The sequence below is a fragment of the Pezoporus occidentalis genome, unplaced genomic scaffold (assembly GCF_034315485.1).
Source record: "Pezoporus occidentalis ecotype Australia unplaced genomic scaffold, CSIRO_AGI_Poc_V1 ctg28, whole genome shotgun sequence".
Taxonomy (NCBI): domain Eukaryota; kingdom Metazoa; phylum Chordata; class Aves; order Psittaciformes; family Psittacidae; genus Pezoporus; species Pezoporus occidentalis.
The window spans coordinates 6,667,143-6,688,647 of NW_026914718.1; the positions used below are offsets into that span (position 1 = coordinate 6,667,143).

The following is a 21,505-nucleotide window of genomic DNA, read 5'->3' on the forward strand; positions in this document are numbered from 1 at the left end:
GGGAGAGGAGCCTGACTTTGGGGCGGACGTACTTAATACACACAGTATGTTTTCTCTACATGTAAAGCGGGCTTAATAATTAAAAGGCAAAGGAGGAAATGGAAATTTCCTGACTGGATGGTAGTGGTGCACCAACGTAGTCTCAATCATCTTATTCTTGTCCGGCTTCTCTGAAAGGGTTGACAGAAGTCTGGAAGCAGCTGAGAGCTAATGAAAGCAGCAGCAGGCCTAATACTTTAACACAGTCTCTCTGAGTAGGAACTAATCTGGTTTATACGATCTGGATGACCTTTGTGGTATAGCTGGCTTATGGAGCCAGAGTCTTCCAGGCAGTGCTTTCACTTGGTTATTTTTCCTGTAGTTTCAATGGCCTTCCAAAATAAAAGGGATCTGCCTCTTCATTCCCTTGGTGTATTCAGTTTGCAAAAAAGGGTGGCTGCATCTACTATGAGAGCCCAGCTGATGAGGAGAGCTGGGATGGTTTCCTGCTCCTCTGTGGTAGAAGTTGGTGGTGAAGGTGGGGAAGACTGATGGACCCATTGGTTAGTAAATAAGGGGGACAGCACATGCTCACATGCTTTGCTTCCAAAGGGACAAGCGAGGTTTCCCACAGCATCCAGACCACATTTGGTTTTCTGGGAGCCATCAAAACATCCCTGCTTTGTGGTGCAAACCCAATACCACAATGCTAGGTCAGAAAGATTACTACTGTTTCTTCCTAGAGTAGTGAAACACTGTGAGATAGGAAGGAAGAGGCTTCCAGTGCAAATGATAGTTTACTGTAACTGTCCAATTTTGCTTCCATCTGTGAAGATGGTAGATGCAGGATTTTATTGCACTCTGGAGCTTATGCTATGTTACGGCATTGAAGTTTGCTTAGAGACTTTAAGAGGTTTGCTCAGAGAAGTTGTTGAGGAGCATTTGCCTCAAGAATCATCACATATCACGGCTTATCCTTTTTGTTTTGTATATTGTTTTATCCAATTACTTCTTCCTCAGCCTCCCTTCTCTTGTAACCCGAGATCATCATGGCTGCAAACCGCTAGCGTATATTTCCTCTCTTTCTTGCTTTCCGTGTTTATTCATGGCACATCTTCAAAGTCAAGGAGGCAACCACCTCTTCCAGACTCAGCCTCATCTTACTGCTTTGCTGTTGGCTGTCGCCACAGCAGTTAGTTTAGTGGCTTGCGGTCTGTGTAATTGGGGGTGCGCAGCAGTCTGCAGCAGACAAGGAAGAACAATAAAGGAGTGTAAAAACAAAGGCTCTGTTCATGACAGCGGTTATTGCCTGGGGCTATGCAGAAACTACAGAATCCACTGCGCCCGGTATCTAAACCTCATGCAAATGTTGCTAGTCAGGTGTGCAAAAGCTGTGAGCTGGTGCAGTAATTGCACAACGTCCTGTTGGTTGATCGTTGATGTGTGGATGGCAGTTGTTTAAGTGATGGGTGTCACTGCTGTGCACCAAAGTAGAGGGGAAGTAGAAGCAATCTTGGTTTGCATGCCTTTTGAGCTCATCTGCTGCTTGGGAGAGGCAGACCAGCTCTAGGGAGGAGGCAGAAGTCTGATGCTGGGATGTGACCATCCACAATGGGGCTGCCCTGGGCTGTGATCATGGATGCATGGGTGGAAAGGAGCCATGCTTGGGTGAGGAGCAGGGCGTACATTGCTGTAGGTAGGAATTAGATGGGCTGACAAGGAGGGGTGCTTTAGTGCTTAAAGGATTATGCTGGAATCCAGGAGCCCTGTGTCTGTCTGGACTGGGCTGCTGCCACCATGGGGAGGAATGTGTCTGTTTGGCTCCCCCCACCAAAATGTGGTGCTGATACCTGCTCTGTGCCCATGGAGCTTTAAATGCTCAAATAGTCTCAGTGTCCGGGCTGTTTGGGACTCCGTGCTTCTGTTTTGTCTTGCAAAATGCCACTAAAGCTGTTTTTTCTCTCAGAGGTGTTAGGAAAAGCGATTAATCAGTTTGCGTGGTGTTCTCAGACCCCATCATGATGCGATGGGTCTTGATACTTGTGGGGAAGAAGGATGGTCATTGCTTTGCATTGCTGCTGTGTGTCGTGCTGAGCCACTGTAGAGAATCCATTTCTTCTTCTTCTGCAAGCTCTGTTTATTTTTCATGAGAAATATTGTCACATATTTATTCAAGTCAAAAAGTTTTGATGCCTTTTCTTCATTTCAGGGAAGCACTGATTATATCCAGACTTTGCATTTACTTGAAATGCTGCAATCCCATCTATCCACTGCTACAACCAAAGCATAACTGGTTATTTAAGTGAAATGTAAGGCCATTAGTTTGAGCAGATAGTAGTGGCAATGTAAACGACTCAGAACCCACCAAACATCATATAAAGCTGTGAACACTGTCAAAGTATGAGCTGCAGGGGACATGCCAACTCAGTTTATGTTACAATGAGCATTTAAACCACCAAATCTTTCCCATTTCTTATGCATTGCAGTTAATAATTTGGTTCATATAAAGAGTAATTGTTTTTTTTTCATTGGCCTGACAATGAAAACAAAAATGTGTATGTTTCTTTTCTAATACATATATTGCTGATGAATATCAGCTGTGTTGTGTTCTCTGATGTTGGGACTTTCGGTTTAGGTTACCCGTCAATCCAAATTGGTCTCCCTGTTTTTTTGGTTTCTACAGGAGGCAAAATTTATACTATAATAAAACATGCAGTGAATTCAATAACTTGTCTGGAGAAATGGTTTCATATTTGTGCATGCGTTGTTTTATCAGAATAAAATCCTCTGTTTATCCTAAGAAACGAAGCAATTTTGTATGTTTGAGCACACGCACATGAAGCTACAGATCCATCTATCACTGTTCTATGACTGCCTTGTTCCATTGCTGAAGCAGCTGCTATTCCTTCTGCTGTCCTATGGCTTTGCATATGTTTGCTTTTTTTTTGCAGCCAGATTCAGAGGTGAGCTTGAGTGATCTGAATCAGTTGCACCTGCAGGCCCATGAGGATGGGGCCTCTCAGTGGCTGAAGTTGTGTGGGGAGATGGTTTGGAGACATTCAAGCTGGGAAATCATAGAACCATAGAATGGTTTGGGTTGGACAGGACCTTCAGAACTCATCTAGTCCAGGCCCCCTGTACAGCGACATCTTCAACTAGATCAAGTTGCCCAGAACCATATCCAGCCTGGCACTGAATGTCTCCAGGGATGGCACATCCATCACCTCTCTGTGCAACCTGTGCCACGGTTTTACCACCCTCATTGTACAGTTTTTTCCTCTCATCCAGCCTGAATCTCTCCTCTCTTAGTTGAAAAGCTGATATCATGTTTGACGTTTTTACGTGTTGCTGAAAGATCCAGATCTTTTGTTGTGCAAGTTAAATATCCTACGGCAATTTTCCTCTTTCATTATAAAGCAAATTGAGCCATCTATTTTTTTTGAAGGGGATAATTAAAGAAACCATGACCTAAATGTAATACAATTTTATAGGGAAATACAACATTTTAAAACCATCAAATTGTCAACAAGGCACACTTGCAGTGGGTGGTTATGGGCCTGACACAATGAGGCATCGAGGCTTGCTCTCCAAAGAAGTGGGTGTGTAAGAAGTCTTCTCTCCTCATGTCCCTTGGGTGGCTTTTCAGGCTCCCTGATCGTCAACCTGAGCCCCTTTAGTATATCCTGTGAAGTGGGATTTAAGAAGGAAGTCTCTAAAGCTTTGAGCTCTGTCATTACAAAGGCCTCCTGCCTATTTTAGCAGGTAAGGCAGAAGGATACTTCAAGACCCCCATGGGACTAGTGGCATTTTGCTTTGAATTACACTAAGGTCAAGAGCACGACTGTGAAGAGGCAAGGTCTGTCCACGCTTCAGAACATTGTGTAAAGGAAAATCCTTGGATTGGAGTGAAAGCATGTGAATGGGATGGGTGTGGAAGTTGGTGCATTTCATCCTATGCAAGGGTGGGAATCCAGCTGTAGCGAAGGCAGTGCCTTCAGGATGTGCACAACATTATTTTGCAGGAAATGCCAGAGGGAGAAGCCTCATCTCCTCATCTCACTGCATAAAAAACGTTTGTATCAATAAGCAAATACTTTTTTCCCAGGCGAGGAGTGCCCAGCTCTGTGAGAGGCTGTACATGGAGAACTGGCAATTCAGAGCCCCAGCACTTTCTGAGTAGCTGTGAGCAAATATAGGCTTCATTTTTCAGTGGAATTGTTGTCGTGCATTCCCACGAGGGATCTGAAGTGTGCTTCTGGCCCTCCTGGTCTGCTGGGACACACATCTGCTTTGGCAGGACCCTGCCTCAGCTAAGGGCGTCAGGCATTTGGGCTGTAATTTGTGGATCAAGTCACTGTTGTGCGTGGTCTCTCCAGTTAAACCTCTCCCTGTCCAACTAGTATGACCTCAGCAAATTCCTTAAAATCTGAGCATCTTTATAATGGTAGGAAGAGCCTATATATAATATATAAAGGGGGAATGGGGTGTCTGTGTTTATGTGTAACATATCTGTGCTAAGGCAGCAGTTTATGATTGATTCCTTTTGATCTTCAGTAAAGTGCAGCTGAAAAAGAACTTGCTTGGTTCCAAAGAGGTAATTTGCTCATTGATTTCATTAGATTTTATTTTTTTTTTTTTTTTAGCATTTAACAATGAGTTAATGGTGCTTACTTAACAGAAAATAAATAAAATTCACAATTACCAGGCTCTATGGTGGATGGTTTTGGGATGTATGGAATATGCAGGAAGTAGCAATATGCTGAAGCTTGGCACTCATTAATATGGTAAATATGTGGAAATAATGCTCTGGGGAAAAAAACAACTGTGAAGGTTCTGATCTTGCTGGAAGTTTCAAATGTTCCTAAATGGAAAATGTTTGGATTAAAGGCAGGCGGAAAGTGATTCCCCCACCATGTATTTCTATAAAAAATATTTTTTTCCTCTTCTGCAAAAAGAAAATTCCTCAGGTTTGAAACATTTGCTACATAAAATACAGAAACAGAAACTATGCTGATTCGATCCCCCGTGGACTGGGAGCTCTGAGCGGATGACCATGAAAAGCAGCAGACCCCAGCATCCCCCAGATAAGGCTGTTGTCTGAGTCAGTAGCACACAGGCATGTGCGTCACCTTTTATTCCTCCCTTCCCAGCTGTGCTCATCTGGCTAACAGAGGCACCTTTACTGGGGTGAGGCTGCAGCTATCATACTGCTCTGATACTGCTTGTTTAGTGTCTCCCTGTCTGTGCCCCCACTTTCAGGCCACTTGCTTTGCCCTTTTCTGTGGGTGAGAATGCTGCCATGGTGCACACTGGTGGCACATCCATTGGTAAAACCCAGGAGCCCTGAGTGCTGGTGTCTCCCCAGGCTGTGCATTTAGCGATTCAGACCGCTTGGGTGGAGAATGTGTGCTGTGCTGGGGATGACCATGGTTTATTTCTTCCCTTCTTCATCCAGAGTACAAGAAGAAGTATGGGGAGGAGCACGGCTCATGCCAGGCAGGGATTGCGGGCTTCTTCACAGAGGTGAGCAGGGGCGAATGCATGGAAGGGATGGGGTTGGTGAGCAGCTCTCCTCCTGCATGACCCAGGAGGGCAGCACCAGGCATGGCTTGGACAGAGGGCTGAGAGCTGAGCATTGTCCCTTCCAGCCAGCACTCTCCTGCATCATCCAGCCTCCTAGATACCTGCATCTTGCACCACGTTTGCCCAGTGGCTCAGACATAGGTCTGTTGGTGATTCAAGATCTGCAGACAAAAGTGAATGAATTGACTCTGAGAAGTGTCCTCGGGGAATATTTTTATTGGGTACATCCCAAAGCTTGCATAGAGATATTTCTGTACCTAATATTAACTCTTTAAATAATGATGTAAACCAGTTCTCCTTAAATGGCTTTGTTGATGTATGTGGGTATATGTATCTATATATATATGTTTATATATACATCCGTAAGATAAGCTTTTTTTTTCCCCACTTCTGCTTCAGTTCTTTATTGCAAAAAGGTGGAGAAGAATTAAAATGGTAAAATATATGCTCCAGAGCTGTTCTAGATAGTGGACCATAAACTACTGTCCAGGAAAGAATATCAGCAATGTTTTAGTTATGTCAAGGATGCATTTGTTCCCTTATGTATGTATTGATGTCCTTTTATAATGTTTTAGTGTTGGGGTGTTTTTTTGTGTTTTGTTACTGTCTTGTCAAGTATATACCTACCCCTTCTTATATATGCACAGGTCTGCAGAATTCATTGTCTGGGCTGATACAAGCGGGATACAAGTGTGCTCTGTGAAATGGCAGAAAGTGATTTCCGAGTAAAGTGGGATGGCAGGCGATGTTGCCACAGTGGCACTCTGATAACTGGATACTGAGACAGCAGCAGCTGTTTCCTGCCTTGTCTGCTCTTTCCAGCCTGTTTCTGTTCCCATGCTTTAAATCCTCCTTTGCTACCCTGGTTCAAAAGATATCTTTGAACTTTCATTGCTTCAACCTGATGGCAGCTCACTGAGCAGGAAATGCAGATAAATGGCTTTTTGGGTCAAACAGGCAAGCCCCTACCGTATATTCAGCACTGCTGATGGTAGTTGTTCCTGCTGGCAAATGATCCCTTGACCTCGAGGGCATGGCCCCTCCCAAGTTAGAAAGCTGTTGCCAAGCACGTTCTGCTCTTGGGTTGGGTTTTCAGTCCTGTCCTTATTATTCCTAATAATAGTCTTATTAGGAAAATCCCTCATTTAACATCTCCTCCTGACTGGAACTGGTTGCCCGAAGGGCTCCCAGCTGTGGGAGCATTTTCCCACAAGGATGGAGTCCACTCATGGCCTCGCATTGAATGGAGATGTGAGGCAAAGCAGCTGTCTTCACTTCTCCTCCAGGGGTGAAGAACTTACCTAGACTTAACGCTCCCCAGGCTTAATTTGGTCCCTTGCTGAGGGTAATTAAAACCACATTTAGGAGTACGGTTTTCCTGCAAGGATGCTGGATGCTTTGGGGCAACGTTTTCTCAGTCTCTCTTGCAGGTAAATATACCTTGAGTTTTGCTTCAAAAGCATTATTCATGAGCATTTTTCTTTGGATACTGGGTCAAGCTTTGCCAGATTTCTAGTCTTTTGAAATCCTCAATCAGGCTGGGTGATCCTAATGAACTATAGCCAGGTTGTCGCTTGAAGAGTAAAGCATACCTAATGACAGAGCAAGGCAAAATGTACCAGCCATCATGTAACACAACCCTGTTCATTGAGTGCATGGCAGGTCTTTAGCTTCATAGTTGTAAAATCAAAATCCTTTGTGCTGCATCCTTCATGACTGGTTAGTGTAGCTTGTCAGCCAGCATCAGGGCATGATCTATAGCTGAATGGTGGCTCTGGGTGGGCTAGGGCACTTCTGTCTCTTGGGGAGGGTCTTCAGGTCTTCTGGAGAATGGCTGGGAAAGGCAGCAGGTGGAGAGAGATTTTTGGGAGGACTGTGTTATCAGGGATGAGTTTGATGGTTGGTAAGGCTGAAGAAGGCCTATTGAAGCAGCAGGACAGCTGAGCATAAAAGGACCATAAAAGGGGAGACCATGTGTCTCTAGGGTGTGTGCCGTGACCTCCGTCTTTGGAAAGGATACACACAGAATGGAGACTGTTATAGATGATCCTGCAATTGGTGTTTTAAGTTAATATCCCATCCCTTCTCCGTTACCGTGTAAAACATGAATTTTTGTCCAGTTTTGACCATTAATTATGTATTTCCCTATCCTTTCCCTCACACCTTTCTGTTTTTCCTGTTGTAGGAGCTGGTCATCATGGGTGCACCGGGATCTTATTATTGGACAGGAACTGTCAAAGTACTGAATCTCACTGACAACACATATTACAAGCTAAACGATGATGCCATGATAGGCAGGCGGTACACATACCTTGGTAAGCAGCACTCTGGTGCTCAGTGTGAGAATGGCTCAGTTGAACAACAGATTTCAGGGCTTTGGTGCTGTAAAGTTGATACTGAACGTGCATTCCAACTGAAAAGCAAGTTGGATGGTAGTAGGCCTCCTACATTCCTGCCTTTGCCCTGTGATGGACAAACTATTTGTCAGTGGTTAGGCTGTGTCTGCTTACACCAGACTTTAAAATGGGTACAACACACAGTTACAGAATGTATGTTGCAGACACAAATTAATTTCAACAAAAATAGCACCACAGAAGTGAGTCATTAGCAACAGAAGATTGTGAAAAGATTGGCTATAGGTTCGAGTACATCTTTAACTTGCTTGGTTTTTCTTGCTCTAAAATCATCTGATGTCCTAAAACACTTAACTTAAAGCCTTCCACTTAATCCCCAGTGCCTAAGACTGTTGAGACCTAGAAAGCTTTTCCAACAGTCAGTAGTTTGATATTGTTTGACTAAAGACTCACTCTGACCTCTCATTCTCCCATTAACCTTTAGTCTTTAAAAAAATACCACTTGGAAGATACTGTTTGGTGATAGCTAAATGGGAGTGTATATATACGTATTTGAGGACATAAATAGGTTTTGGCACTGATAAGCCTGAATTATAGTGTTACCATATAGACAAGAGCCTCATAATTTACCAGAGATGAGCAAGGCAAATACAAGACAGCCTTAGAAGGAAAGTGCTTTACCCATCTTTAGTTATTATATATCATTTTAATATATCAAATAAGACTGAATCTTTGATCTGCTTTTTTCAAACACAGTTTCTTTCTTTGATCTATCCTCCCATTTTTCTTCTTACCTAAACAAAAATCTCTTTAAGCCATTAACATCTCTGACCTCTTTGTCCACTGTCCTCCGCTCGCCTCCCCCAACCAAAAAGGCATGTAATTTTCCAAGCCTTCCTGGGCAGTGATTTTAGCCAAAGGAGGACACTTCAGTCTGGTGGATGTGGGACTGTTGCTCTTTGATGTGATACTTTCTCTGCAGTGATGTGGTTTCTTTGCTGTGTTTGTGCCTATTCCTGTCTTATTGCTTCCCTTTCTGGACTCACAGTTACCAAACTGTTCCCTGTACCTGCATCGTGTGTCCCTCACCCAGCTCCAAACACCCCTTTCTTCTCTAAGCTTTCAGAAGGGTACTGGGGGACGTACTGTCACTTCATAGAACTCTCTGCAACTGCCTGACAGGAAGATGGAGCCAGGAGGGGGCTGGTCTCTGCTCCCAAGGAACAAGTGGTAGGACAAGAGGAAACGGCCTCAAGCTGCAGCAGGGGAGGTTTAGACCGGATATTGGGAACAATGCCTTCTCTGAAAGGCATTGGAACAGGCTGCCCAGAGCAGTAGTGGGGTCACTGTCCCTGCAAGTGTTCACACACTGTGTAGACGAGGCCCTCAGTGCCATGGGTTAGTGGTGGCCTTGGCAGGACTGGGGAATGGTTGGACTTGATGATCTTAAAGGTGTTTTCCAACCTACTTGATTCTATGATTCCCAGTGCTGTGAGCTTTTGAGCAGAATATTGGCACATCCTGAGCAGAATGTTGTTGGATGCTAACAGTGTGCAGCCCAGGAGGAGCAGTGATCCAGATGGCTGACCTGCTTGTCAGGCTCTTCCCTTTCATGGTTATTTACTTATTTATCTTGTCCCTCCTTTCCCACCCCATCTCCTCTCTCAGGATATGCAGTGACAGCAGGTCATTTCTCCCAGCCGACTAGCACGGACGTTGTAGGAGGAGCTCCCCAGGATGGAGGCATCGGAAAGGTGCGCCTTTTTCTCAAACATTAATGTGGTCAGATGCAATGGGGCAAAACCAGCAGTTTTGGTACAGTTCCCACATATCTCAGAAGTCAGGAGATTTTTGCGTACAGGGCAGTTTTGGAGCACTGAGCAGAGAAGAGGTGAGGTGTTTTGGTGAAGTCATCAACCCCCTCTTCCCTTTTTCTCCCACCCAATCCTTACCATAGTTACTTATAACAAGACATAGGAAACATTTCTTTCACACTGCTGTCGTTTAGGATTTTTAATGTATAGGTATCACTTAAACCTTGCCTGGAAATGAAAAAACCTTGGAAAAAAGAGTTTGTCTTCTGCTTGTTTTCTTCATACATTTGACTATTTCAGTACTTACTTCAGGGTAGCATCTCTAAGTAGCATGAAAAGCCATTTTCTAGGTGATTTGTTCTCCCTCTTAAAACTTCATAATATGTTGAAGTTTAGTGGATTAGAATCTGGGTTTCTGCCAGCTGTGGTTCTAAATCTTTGTGATTGATATTCTCTTGGGAAGGGAAAAAAAAACCCTATGGTTTTCCTGTAGGCAGATCTATGTTTGATGTCCCAAAGATGTAAGCAAGTGAATGGCTAGATGGAAATGGCTGGTGAGCTAGGTGCGCTTGGTGTTCCTGTGATGAGTAGTCAGCTGCTATCGGGGCAGCCAGTTGAGAGTGAGCACTGTGACCCTCATACACCTCTGAAACAAAGGTGAGAAGAGGGAGAAAAGCGACATAAAGTATCTGCTTTTGTTCCTTTCTTCAAAATCCAAACCTCTGGGGACCTGCTGTCACCATGTGCTTGAGCAGAGATGTCCTGCAGCCGCCTTCCATCTTTGTCCTTCTGGCTCTTTTCTAGAGGAACATGAATTGGTGTGGAGTGTCTCCACTACCATGAGGAGAGGTCTCCACTACCATGAACACTATCCCTTGGTTTAGGCAGGTTATTTCTAGTAGTAACCGTGTCCCAGAAGGTAGTAGCACAAGTGGAGAAAACAGAGTAAAAGTAGAGGATGAACTTGGTACATTACCTGATCTGGCATGACTAGGATATATGGGATATAGTAGCAGCGCAGTTGCTACTGAGTGGACATGCACACACGAAAGACATGGTGTCATTATCAGGTGCTCTGTTATGACTGCTCCAATGCACCTTCCTTCCAACCTGTTTCCTGGTGGAACAGATGTTATTTCTGTACAAGGAGGGAGAAAGAACCAGCTGCTAATGTGAGATCCATGAGAAAGCACCTGCTGCTATAGTTTAAAAGACTGCTGCTCTAGTTGTAAAAGCTCCTGTTATCCTCCCTTGGCATGGGATGTGGGTAGCAGGAATGCATGGCAAAGAGACTATAGGAGGTGTTGAGTACAGGACATTATGCTGAGGAGTCCTGTTGTGCTTTCCTCACTCTCTAATAAGCTAATCCTTTCCACTTCCCTGATGGAAAGTGATTAGCATTGTCACACCCTTTTCACTGAAGGTAAAGCCAGGTTCTTAATGAATGAGTCATTTCTCCAAAGTAAGCAAGAAAGAGTGTCATCAGTTAAGGCTGGGTTTGGAGTTGTGACACCTGGCAACATGCTCTTGCTGCACTGCAAAAACCCAGGGAGTCCTTTATATCTAGAGCAATCGTCTGCAGTAAATCTGTGTTGTGTTCTTGGCCGAGAACAGCTTTGAATTCGGTCTTGCCACCTATTAATAACTTGCCACATAATCAACTGTGTCAAGGGCTTGGCTCTGCCACGTGGCCTTGGAAGTGAGGATCCTCTGTCCTGCAGACTGTGAGCACCTGCTAGGAGGGAGGCTGTCAAATACTGGAGGAGTCTCAAAGGCTAACAGAGCCAGCCTTGCTGTCAAAGGGAGCCCCTTTCTGCAAGCCATACTTTTTAGGCCATAAATCTTGGTACAAGATCTGTTATAGAGCTCATATCAATATTTTTATCCCTGGGAGTTCCTGATTAAACAGTTTCTGCTGTGGAAACAAGTAATGAGTGAACTATGTTTTGAATAGTTTTCTGATTTACGGATTGTTTCAGAGAGAAACAGTGCAAATGCCTTGGGTGGTCCAATGGGGATTTCTACTCTGACCTTTGCTAAGGCATCGTGAAGTCTGCAGTGCAGTACGTGCAGGCATGTGTCCTTGAAAAAGGAAGGCTGGACAAGGGAAGAGAAGCAGGTTTTGCCTTCTCAGCCTTTTACCATTTCCAGGCAGCCTCCAGATGCCACTTGTTGGGAGTGACTTTACTACTTGCTTTTAAATACATAAATGTGCACCAAAAAATGCAGGTGACAAGATATTCAAGCATTTTTTACAATAAGAGGCCTGTGGTTCATAATGAAAATGGGGACCTCTATGTTTTGTCTTTTGAAAGAAGACTGAGCATTAAAGTGGTCATGACATTGGATCTTGGCAATAGCAATGGCCATGATCATGATTTAGATATTATTTAGGAAGCAACAATGCTGCACCATTATGTGAGTCATAGTTAGTATTGGTTAACTTTTTTCTTCCTCTTTTCAGGTTTATATCTTCAGAACAGACAGACTGTCAGGCTCTCTGGTAAAGATTTTTCAGGCTTCAGGGAAAAAGGTGAGCTTTTATGTATGTGTGTTTTCTTTTAAGAGGTAGAGAAGGGGCAAATAATGGCAAATAATGGCAGGGTCATCTCAGCGTTGTTTTTATTCCACTGCTTCAAGAGTTGTCAAGCAAATGCTGTTTCTTCTTATCATCCCAGAAGAGTTAAACCTACTGTGCAGATCAGTTGTATGCCCTTTCTCCTGTAGCAGTCATAACTGCAGTGTCTGCTCAATGCCCACATGGCTGACAGGGAATGTCTTGCTGAAAATTGTCCTAGTGGTTCTGTTTAGCCTCATGCAGCTGTAGCAGCACCTTCTGAGATGTGGGATGTGGGGTGCCCAGTGAGCCTACACACAGAGATTTCCTTTTAAATGTTACTGGGAGATGTGGGTAGCCTGGGACTTAGTGTGATACAAGAGCCCCAGTGTGTTTTCCTATGTGACAGGGGGGGTTATGCTGTCTTATGGAGGAGCAGCTTCATTACCTCAAGAGGTTGCAACTTACCCCTTCTCACCATGAATCAGTTCTGCCTTTTGCTCTTGATGAACTGCACTCACCATTAATTTTAGTGAAAGCTAGTGAGATCCAGCCCCCCCTCCACATGCAGTGTTATATCAGAGGGGGCAACAACTTGTGCTCTTCACTGGGGGCTTGCTGGAGATGTGTTGCAGGGGAAATGGACGGTATGTCTACCTATAGGTAACAATAAAAAGATCTTATTTGGGAATAACACAGTGAGGAGATGATATCCCTTACCTGGAGCTGCCTGTGTTCTCCTGGAAATACAGAAGGAAAAGGTTACTGGTGGCTTCTGGCTGTGGGAAGACCTGCCACTCTCAGACAGATATGAAGTGTTTGACTGTATCATCAAATTGGGACTGTTAGCATGTTTTGTTATTTTTTTCCCAACAAAACACACTCTCAAAAAACATGCCTGGAATGGAAGAAAACTGCAAGGCTGTGCAGGGGGATGGTGTCACTTGTATTTTAGGGCCTCTCCAAAATTTATCTTTCTCTGCATTAGCAGAATTGAAGACATCTTGAAAGGAAAAGACCTCCCAGTTCATCCAGGGCATCTCCTGTGTTTGATTGCTTCCTGTTCATTTCTTTCTCTGTTGACTTTTAAATGTCCCTAAGGATATGCTTCTAGAGAACTATTCCTCAGCCTAACAAACAGAGCTATCAGGAAGTTTGCAGCTCTCAGCCAAAATCTTTCCTTTTTCATTCAATTGTGTAATATGTAACTTGAACAATCAGTTATTTGCATCCTTCAAATACTTGTAGGCTGCCATCTCCTCCTTCCCTGCAGCATCTGTCTTCTACAAATTCTCTACAATGCAAATGAGAACTTTATTTGAAAAAGAAGGCCGTCCTGAATCACCCTTCTTTTGTTTCGTAATTGAAATATAACCAGACATGCTCAGCACTGAGCCCTGCCTGGAAATAAGCTCTCACAAAGTGCTGCATCCTTCTCGGTGGTACGAAAATTCATTGTTCTGGCATTCTTGTTCAACAGAAGTTTAAAGCAGGCCAGTTTCTTCCATCTCTTTTTTATTGCTGGAGGCTGAGCTAGGAAATCAAATAAGGAGAAGAAAAAGGAAAACGCAGTGCCTTGTTACATATGTTAAGTGAACAAACATCAGGTTCTCACAGCACTGTGAACTCACCCACACTGCAGGCATACCATGTTGCAGTCAAGTAAATAATAGCCTTTCCCTGAAAACTGCCTAAATACATAATGAAATGCTTCTCATATCTTCTTCTCCTTACCCATGAGAAATCTGTTGTAAAACCTAAGTGGATTAAAAAAAATAAACAAATAAAAAACCCACAAGGGAGCTTAAGCTACAAAATAACTGGCATCAAATGATGTTTGAGGTCTGACCTTAAACCCACACAAACACAGAAATCTGAAGTACAGACTGAAACTCTATCCTTAACTCACCCCACTATATATATTTAGCAGCTTTTAAACCTTATGGACTTCATAGAACAGAGTCGCTGCTGCCCATCTCCTGCATGCCTGGTAGCTCTTGCTGGTGCATCTAAATTTATCAGGCGTAGAAGGCCTGGGACCTACAATGAGGAATGTAAAAGCGTACAAGATAGTGATTCATTCTTTTTAACCTAAATAATGATTTCTGTAACCTCAATCTTTCCTGCTATGTAAACAGCTCTCAATTTCAAGTCAGAAGTGGTATCTTTCCAATTTTCTTGTGGAAGTTGCTTTTAATTTTGAGACTATGGTTTGTAGTTGGTCTCAAAGAGTATGCCTTGTGGTACCTTAGGAGAAGTGGATGAAGTAAGGGTGGAATATCATTCTTGCTTTTGGTCTCCTTCTTGTGTTTAAATGTGTTTTGAAATTCATAATCATAGAATCCCAGACTGATTTGGGTTGGAAGGGACCTTAAAGCTCATCCAGCTCCAACCCCTGCCATGGGCAGGGACACCTTCCACTAGAGCAGCTTGCTCCAAGCCCCGTCCAACCTGGCCTTGAACACTGCCAGGGATGGGGCAGCCACAGCTTCTCTGGGCACCCTGTGCCAGCGCCTCAGCACCCTCACAGGGAAGAACTTCTGCCTAAGAGCTCATCTCAGTCTCTCCTCTGTCAGGTTAAAGCCATTCCCTCGCTGCATGCCCTTACCAAAGCCCCTCTCCAGGTTTCTTGTACACCCTTTTTAGGTATTGGGAGACTGTTATAAGGTCCCCCTGAGCTACTAAGGTCCCTGAGTTATAAGGTCTCACCCTGTAATGTGGGTGCTGGTTGGGAGATTGTTAGCATTTAATGTTAACATGTATCAAAATTTAAGTAATGAAATTAATGGATTTCTTAAAGTTAAGCAGTTAAGTTTTATCAAGCAGTAATATCTGTAGACTGAAAGTGGCGCTTAGGTTCTTTGTGTATCCGCTAAAAAGCCTTTATTGAAGGTCTTTCTGTGTTAACTCACCTGCCTGTACATGAGAAGAAAGGCTATGATCAAACCCCACAACCAGTACTGCTATTTGAAGGTGACTGATACAAACAGGTACAGGGGAAGTCAGACCACAATCAAGAAGTAATTTTAGATGCCCCTTTTCATGGATATCCTACCCCTAGCCTATTTTTCTTTTCTTTATTTCTTTAACACACCCCCAGAAGATCTGTGGTACCCAATTTCAAGCCTCTTTAGGAAATCTGGTACTGGGCATGAATAATCACTTGCCAGACCTTGGTTTGGGAAACTTATTTCACCCCTTCCTGGTTTTAAGCATTTGACAAGTGAAAGCTCATATAAGAAAGCTCTTTAAGTGTCTCACTTAAGCGTGTCTCAGGGTATAAAGGTATAAATCTAATTCCTTTGTTAAAACATCCAAGCTGATGCACTGTTACGGTAAAGTGTTTAGTTCCTGCCAGAATTATCCCCATAGCTTTCTCTTTAGGAGTGCTTGCGAGTGATAAAGCAACAAGTCATCATTTGAAATTAAAACAAGAAAACACGCCTAAATGATTTCCTCCTGTGTGTGGGCAGATACTGAACGCTTTGTTGTGACTCGGCTTGGTTACAGATGGGCTCTTACTTTGGCTCCTCCTTATGTGCAGTTGATCTGAACTCTGACGGGTTGTCAGACCTGCTGGTCGGAGCACCTATGTTTTCTGAGATCAGAGATGAAGGTCAAGTCACAGTCTATATCAACAGAGGAAACGTGAGTATGGGCAGGAGAGGGCTTGGTAAGGGATGAGGGTGTGGGTGCGGGCAAGGTAACACTAGCGTCCTTCCAGTACTCCATGGAGAAACTTGATCTCTTAAACAGTGGGGCTCTGGATGCCTCTAGCAGAGCATGAAGTCACAGAAAACTCATCTGGTATCCTGGTTTCCCAGACACAGCCTGCATTCATCACAGAGCTGTGAATCTTTCGAGGAGGTCTGGGGAAGTTTCTGGTTTTATGTTGAAACTTGGTGGTATTTGTGGCTTTACATGAAGCTGATGCCAAAACCAAGTAGGAGTCAGCAGCTTTGACTGAGTTCCCTTTGTGTTTTGGGTGGTCAGTAAGACCTACAAATTAGAACACAAATGTCTGGGGACCTAGGAGACTTTGTGAAGAGAAACCAGAGGTTGAATTCATGTTATCTTTACGTTATGCCTAATATAGAGACTTCAGGGGAAGTTCTTATCAGCTGGTACTATTGAATTTCACATAACTGAACAACAGTCTTGGAAAAACCTGAACTTTCTTGCATCATCAAAACAAGATCATTCTTACGTTGTATCTATAGGAAAACAGTGGTTGTTTATGCATTATTAAATACTTAATATTCAGGTCGCAGTACTGCTGTATCAAACCAGGAGTTGTTATGGACTAAAATGAAATTGGTTTGCCTCACCAGTATTATGTGAACTTTAAGTTTGTTTATGCTAGGGTTACCATTCATCCCAAGTCCTATAGGCAGCATTTGGGAGACTTCAGTATCACTTCTGGTGTAATTTCGTTTTCTGTTATTACTCCTCTTTTAAATGAGCTTTACTTTTTCAGTTCGATCCGCAGGCTGTCCCAGCAGTGTGGCTGCTCGATCTCCAGGATAGGGTGTAGAATGCCAAGCAGATAATAGCCATCATTTCCTGCTTGCAGTGAGAATGTGCAGGAGTTCATTTTCTATCTTTTAAAAAGCAGTCAAGAAGCTAGTAGGAGTTTCTTGTACTCCTATGGCACAAATTACGTGCAGGAGCAATAGCTTGCAGGATGGTGGGGTTTATTTTGGGGTTTGGACATTTCAAACTCTGTTCCATTCTGTAAGCACCATTGCTTAAGAGGTTGCTGCATCAGATCAGAGAAACTGCTTCATCATACAAGCATGCATAGTGGCGCTAGATTTAATACACCTATATTTGCCCTTTCCTGTGAGGTCTGCAGAGAAATGAGTCGCACGTACAGGCCTGTCTCCTCTCTGTTGCATTTCAGTTTCTTTATGTGGGGTTTTCTTAAAGTCAGCAAGTCCCCACAGCCGAGTAAAAGATTTTATTACATGTTCCAGAGGGCAGTTTACTCTCATTCACAAAGAAAGCAAAACCAAACCAAACCAACCCTGGAGGTGGGTACAGAGTTACATTGCATAACTGAATTTTGTTTTCTTGTGGCAATGTTCCCTTCCCCTTGAGGTAAGACAGCAAGAAACTAAAGCCAATGTATCTGACCAGAAAGTGGGTGGGCAAGAAATACCAGAGCCATATAAAGCTTCTCATGGCACAGGAGTACAAAGCTTGCTTTTGAACTTTCCTCTGCCCCTTTATTTCATTAAATCTCTTCCCTTATTCTTCATTTCAGAAGGCTTTTTGGGGACTTTGCTTTAATCCTTCAGTCCAATACTTAAAAAGTTTTCAAATCCATTTGCCCCAATGTTCTTTGCTTAGGGGAAAATTTTCCTTCACTCACTGCAGTTTAGTTTGACTAAGTCTGGACTGAGGATTTTGCTCCTTGGATGTAATCTGCCAGTAGAGCGAGCCCTGGGCTGTTAGGTTTTAGGCATCTGGAAACCTTCATGAGCTCACCAAGCCCTATGACTGCATTTCGTTACATCACTGAGTTCAGTTAATCTAGCATTTTAGTTATATCACTTACACACTCCTTTTCATTCCCTCTCTCCCTCCTAACTGAAAGACAGAAGGTTAAAAACCCAAATAAATTAGATTCCCAGCACCTGGGTGATCTGTGTGCAACGAGGGCAAGAGTCAGGCTGCAGCTGTTCCCAGGTGCTTCCCACCACATGGATGGCTCCCATGGGAAGGCTTGCCTCATCCAGGGCTCGCACCATTTCCCTGACCCTGTTTTATTTCCTGCTTGCTAGGGGGTGCTGGAAGAGCAGCTGGTCCTGGATGGTGACAGCGCCTACAACGCGCACTTTGGGGAGAGCATGGCTGCGCTCAGTGACATTGATGATGATGGATTCCCAGGTTGGTGTGCTTTCTTCCTGAAATGCCAGCAGGACTGGTGGCACCGCTGGCCTCTTTTCATGGCTGAGTGCTGTGTGGCATCCATTGCTCCTTCAGAGCTCGTGATGAGGATAAATGTGCTTGCATAGGATTTGATAAAGCCTTTTGTAGCTGATTGTCCTTGATTTGGGATTAGTCCATGTCCATGCAGCTCGCACCCCAATCACATTAACGTTGCTTTGCTTTCCTTGCTGTTGCATTTTCTTATTCTGTGTTGTTTATAAAAGGCTTTAAATACCCATGCCCCGAGCAAAACCAAGGCACAGCTGAATTCTTTCTCTTTCCCACTTTTTATGTCTTCACACCTCTCCAGTTTTGATGACATAATCATGTTTCTTATCATGAAATGTAATTAAGCAGTAGCTTCTCACTCTGATAACGTGCTCTATTATTTCTTTCCTTCACTTTATTCTAAGCCTGCTCCTTTCGCAGGCTGCTCAGTGTGAGGCCCCATGCAGTGACAGCAATAGGTGAGAGCAAAGTGTTGATGTTGGCACCTTTTCTGCCTGGAATTCTGGCAACACAGATTAAGGACTTTCAAACAAAGGCTGACTTGCTCAGTGTGTGCCTGGATTTATTTCTTCCAGGCCACTCAGGGTGTGGTATCCCATTAAGCCTAACCCAGCCTCATTGCATGTTGCCCTCACAAATGATGGGCATGCTCTTCCTCTGCACTTGGACATGCGTTTGTATGTTCTTGCTGCTGCTTGTGGATCAGTTGTGATGATGGAGAGACTGTGGAGTGAGCTGAGTCAGTCTGCTGGTAGGAAGCCATTGGGAAGATTTTAATTTTAGCAGCTGTATAGTCACAAAATCCACCTAGGTGAGGAGAATGGGAGGTGGGATCACTCTTCCTGAAGGAGTTTGCAGTTAAATTGGATCAAATACAACTTGAACGCGCATCCTCAGCAGCCTTTCTTTTTTTCTTTCTGCTTATCCATTTTGGATTTGGATTTTCCAGCAAACTTAGTGTAGTGTAGTGCTGCAATAAATGTTTTGCCAGTGCTATGTTGGCTCACAAAGCTGAGGTTCCCCTGCCTTGGAGATTTTGATATGAAGGGATTCTAAATTAACTTTTTAAGCATGGTTTCTGGTTAATAAACACACATTTTCACACACATAACATGCACGTGTTTCTAATTAGGCATAACATAGCCACGTGTGTAAAAATTCATATCCAGTTGTGTGGTTTTTAAAGTTTATCTTAACATGAGCTCTTCATTAAATCAAACAAGTTCCTTCTAGCCAGGTCCACATGAGCTGCTGATCATCTTCGTCATGGGGAGCTATTTTCCTATGGATAGCTGGCTTCTAAAATTGGGAAAAGGTTTGATTAATGGAATGGATCATGAAATGTTTATAATCTGTACTGTTTTGCAGATGTTGCCATTGGAGCGCCTAAGGAGGATAACTACAGAGGAGCAGTGTACATTTACCATGGGGATGCCAATGGTATTGTACCTCAGTACTCTATGGTATGTGACACTATTATTTGTGATATCTATCTGAAATCACTTTCCCAAGGCTTGCAGAAATAAACCATATTTAGGGGTCCCTTTATAAGTAGCCTCATCATAGCTCTACATCTTTTACTCAGTCCTAGTTTGAAGATGGCTTCTCCCAAAGTTTGTCCATATCTATGCTGTAGGGTAAAATTATGTTAGTCAGAAGATATTTTTCACTGTCTTTTGTTATGTTTATCAGCTGTAGCTTCCTTCTTTAAGCAAACGAAAACTTGGGGTTTGATGTCAGTTTATAGAGATAGTACTAGCACATAAGAGAAATGGAAACCATGGAGAGGCTGAGTGCACAAACTATGGAGAGACCAGTGGGGAGTTGGGAGGGTGCACTTCCTTCCTGCAGAAGCAGACGTGGTGAGAAGTAAGAGGTACTAAGTTTTCTTTGTGCCCTGCAGAAACTTCTTTACCCATCTTGTCCCTCTCTTAGTGATGTGACAATACATCACAAGGCTGTTCGTGGGTGCCATTTCACTGACCATTATTCAGTAAAATCTCAGCTAGAATACATTGTATAGCATCTTGTGCAGAGATGACACAGTACAATTTAGCTACTGCAGCCAAGCAGTACAGAACATAAATTTATGCTCATGCTGCACAACGTGTGTCCCCTAGGCTCTGTCTAGCACATTTCTTTATTTTCGGAGGGCCTGAATCTTCCCTCCTTCTGTGTGTTTGAAGTTCTGGTTGTTTTGTTTTGTTGCTGGGTGGGATCCTTCACAATAAATCAGTTCAAGCAGAATTTAGAAGTTTAGTGGTTGTATTGGAGACTCTTCTAATAGACCATAGAGGTTTAGTCCTTCTTCCTTTTACCACGTATATGCCATGTGCTGCTTTCTCTAAAAAAGAAGGGAAGTTAAATGACTCTTTATGGATACTTCTAAAACACACTAATGTGTGGCATATGGTGGATTCTACCCGTTTCTTGCAGAGACCCCCTGGTTGGGAGGTTCTTCTCTGATGCTGAAAAATCTGGAGCTTTCCAGCTTTCCTGAAAAGGATCAGATTTTCTGATTTTATTTTTTTTTCTTTTGCTCATTCATGGGAAAATGTTACATATTTTAATGAGGACAGATCAGCAGGGTGGGAAGCAAAACATCCTGCTTGTGATCTCTCCTTCCCCACTGGAGCAAGGCCAGCAGGCATGGCTCTGTGTGCCTCTCCACTTGGTCAGTGGGATAAAGCCCAGCTCAAGAGGGTGGTCATTGACCCTTGACAGCATTCCTATCACTGTCCCATGCCATAAGGCAGCTGAGAGAGCACCACTTTATGGGCAGGCTCTGCTGCAGGGCACTACGCACACCACACCACCGGTTCATCTCCCACATGCAACCAAAAGAGCTGTGTAACAGCTTCAGCTCTTTACCTGCCTGCCCTGGATTTGAACCCAAAGAAAGACTTTTTGTATCTTAATACTATGCCCCTGAGCCATCTTAACGCCCTGGATTTCCCTTTTTAAATAAGCTGAGAAAGATAGACAAGAGCCTGCTGGGTCTATCTTTTCACCATTTTCAATTTGTTAGCGTTTCACCCTTACTTTTCTTCATTAAGTTGCTCATTCAGTGTAGTTCCCTCACTTCCCTTTAGCAGCTTTAGTGGTGGCTATGAGCAGAAGCAGCTTAATTGGCTTTGTGGCCTGCTGTTTTTCATTCATGGCACTTAAAGCAGAGCAGCATTATACCTCTTCCTTCTAGGTCATAATAGCCAGCAGATGTCCACTGGGATGCTTGCAGGCATGATTTACCACCCTAACTGGGAGCCCCCCTGCAA

At 43.6% G+C, this 21,505-nt stretch overlaps 1 protein-coding gene across 1 annotated transcript in view; it reads left to right on the forward strand.

The window, feature by feature from the left end:
• The window catches only part of ITGA9 (integrin subunit alpha 9), a 215,595-nt gene that overhangs the window by 18,302 nt on the left and 175,788 nt on the right, over positions 1 to 21,505 (forward strand). The window contains exons 5-11 of the mRNA XM_062625454.1: positions 5,435 to 5,502; positions 7,748 to 7,877; positions 9,585 to 9,670; positions 12,195 to 12,263; positions 15,798 to 15,935; positions 18,074 to 18,179; positions 19,599 to 19,693. Coding sequence (XP_062481438.1) covers positions 5,435 to 5,502; positions 7,748 to 7,877; positions 9,585 to 9,670; positions 12,195 to 12,263; positions 15,798 to 15,935; positions 18,074 to 18,179; positions 19,599 to 19,693 — 692 coding nt within the window. The remainder of the gene's footprint in view (positions 1 to 5,434; positions 5,503 to 7,747; positions 7,878 to 9,584; positions 9,671 to 12,194; positions 12,264 to 15,797; positions 15,936 to 18,073; positions 18,180 to 19,598; positions 19,694 to 21,505) is intronic.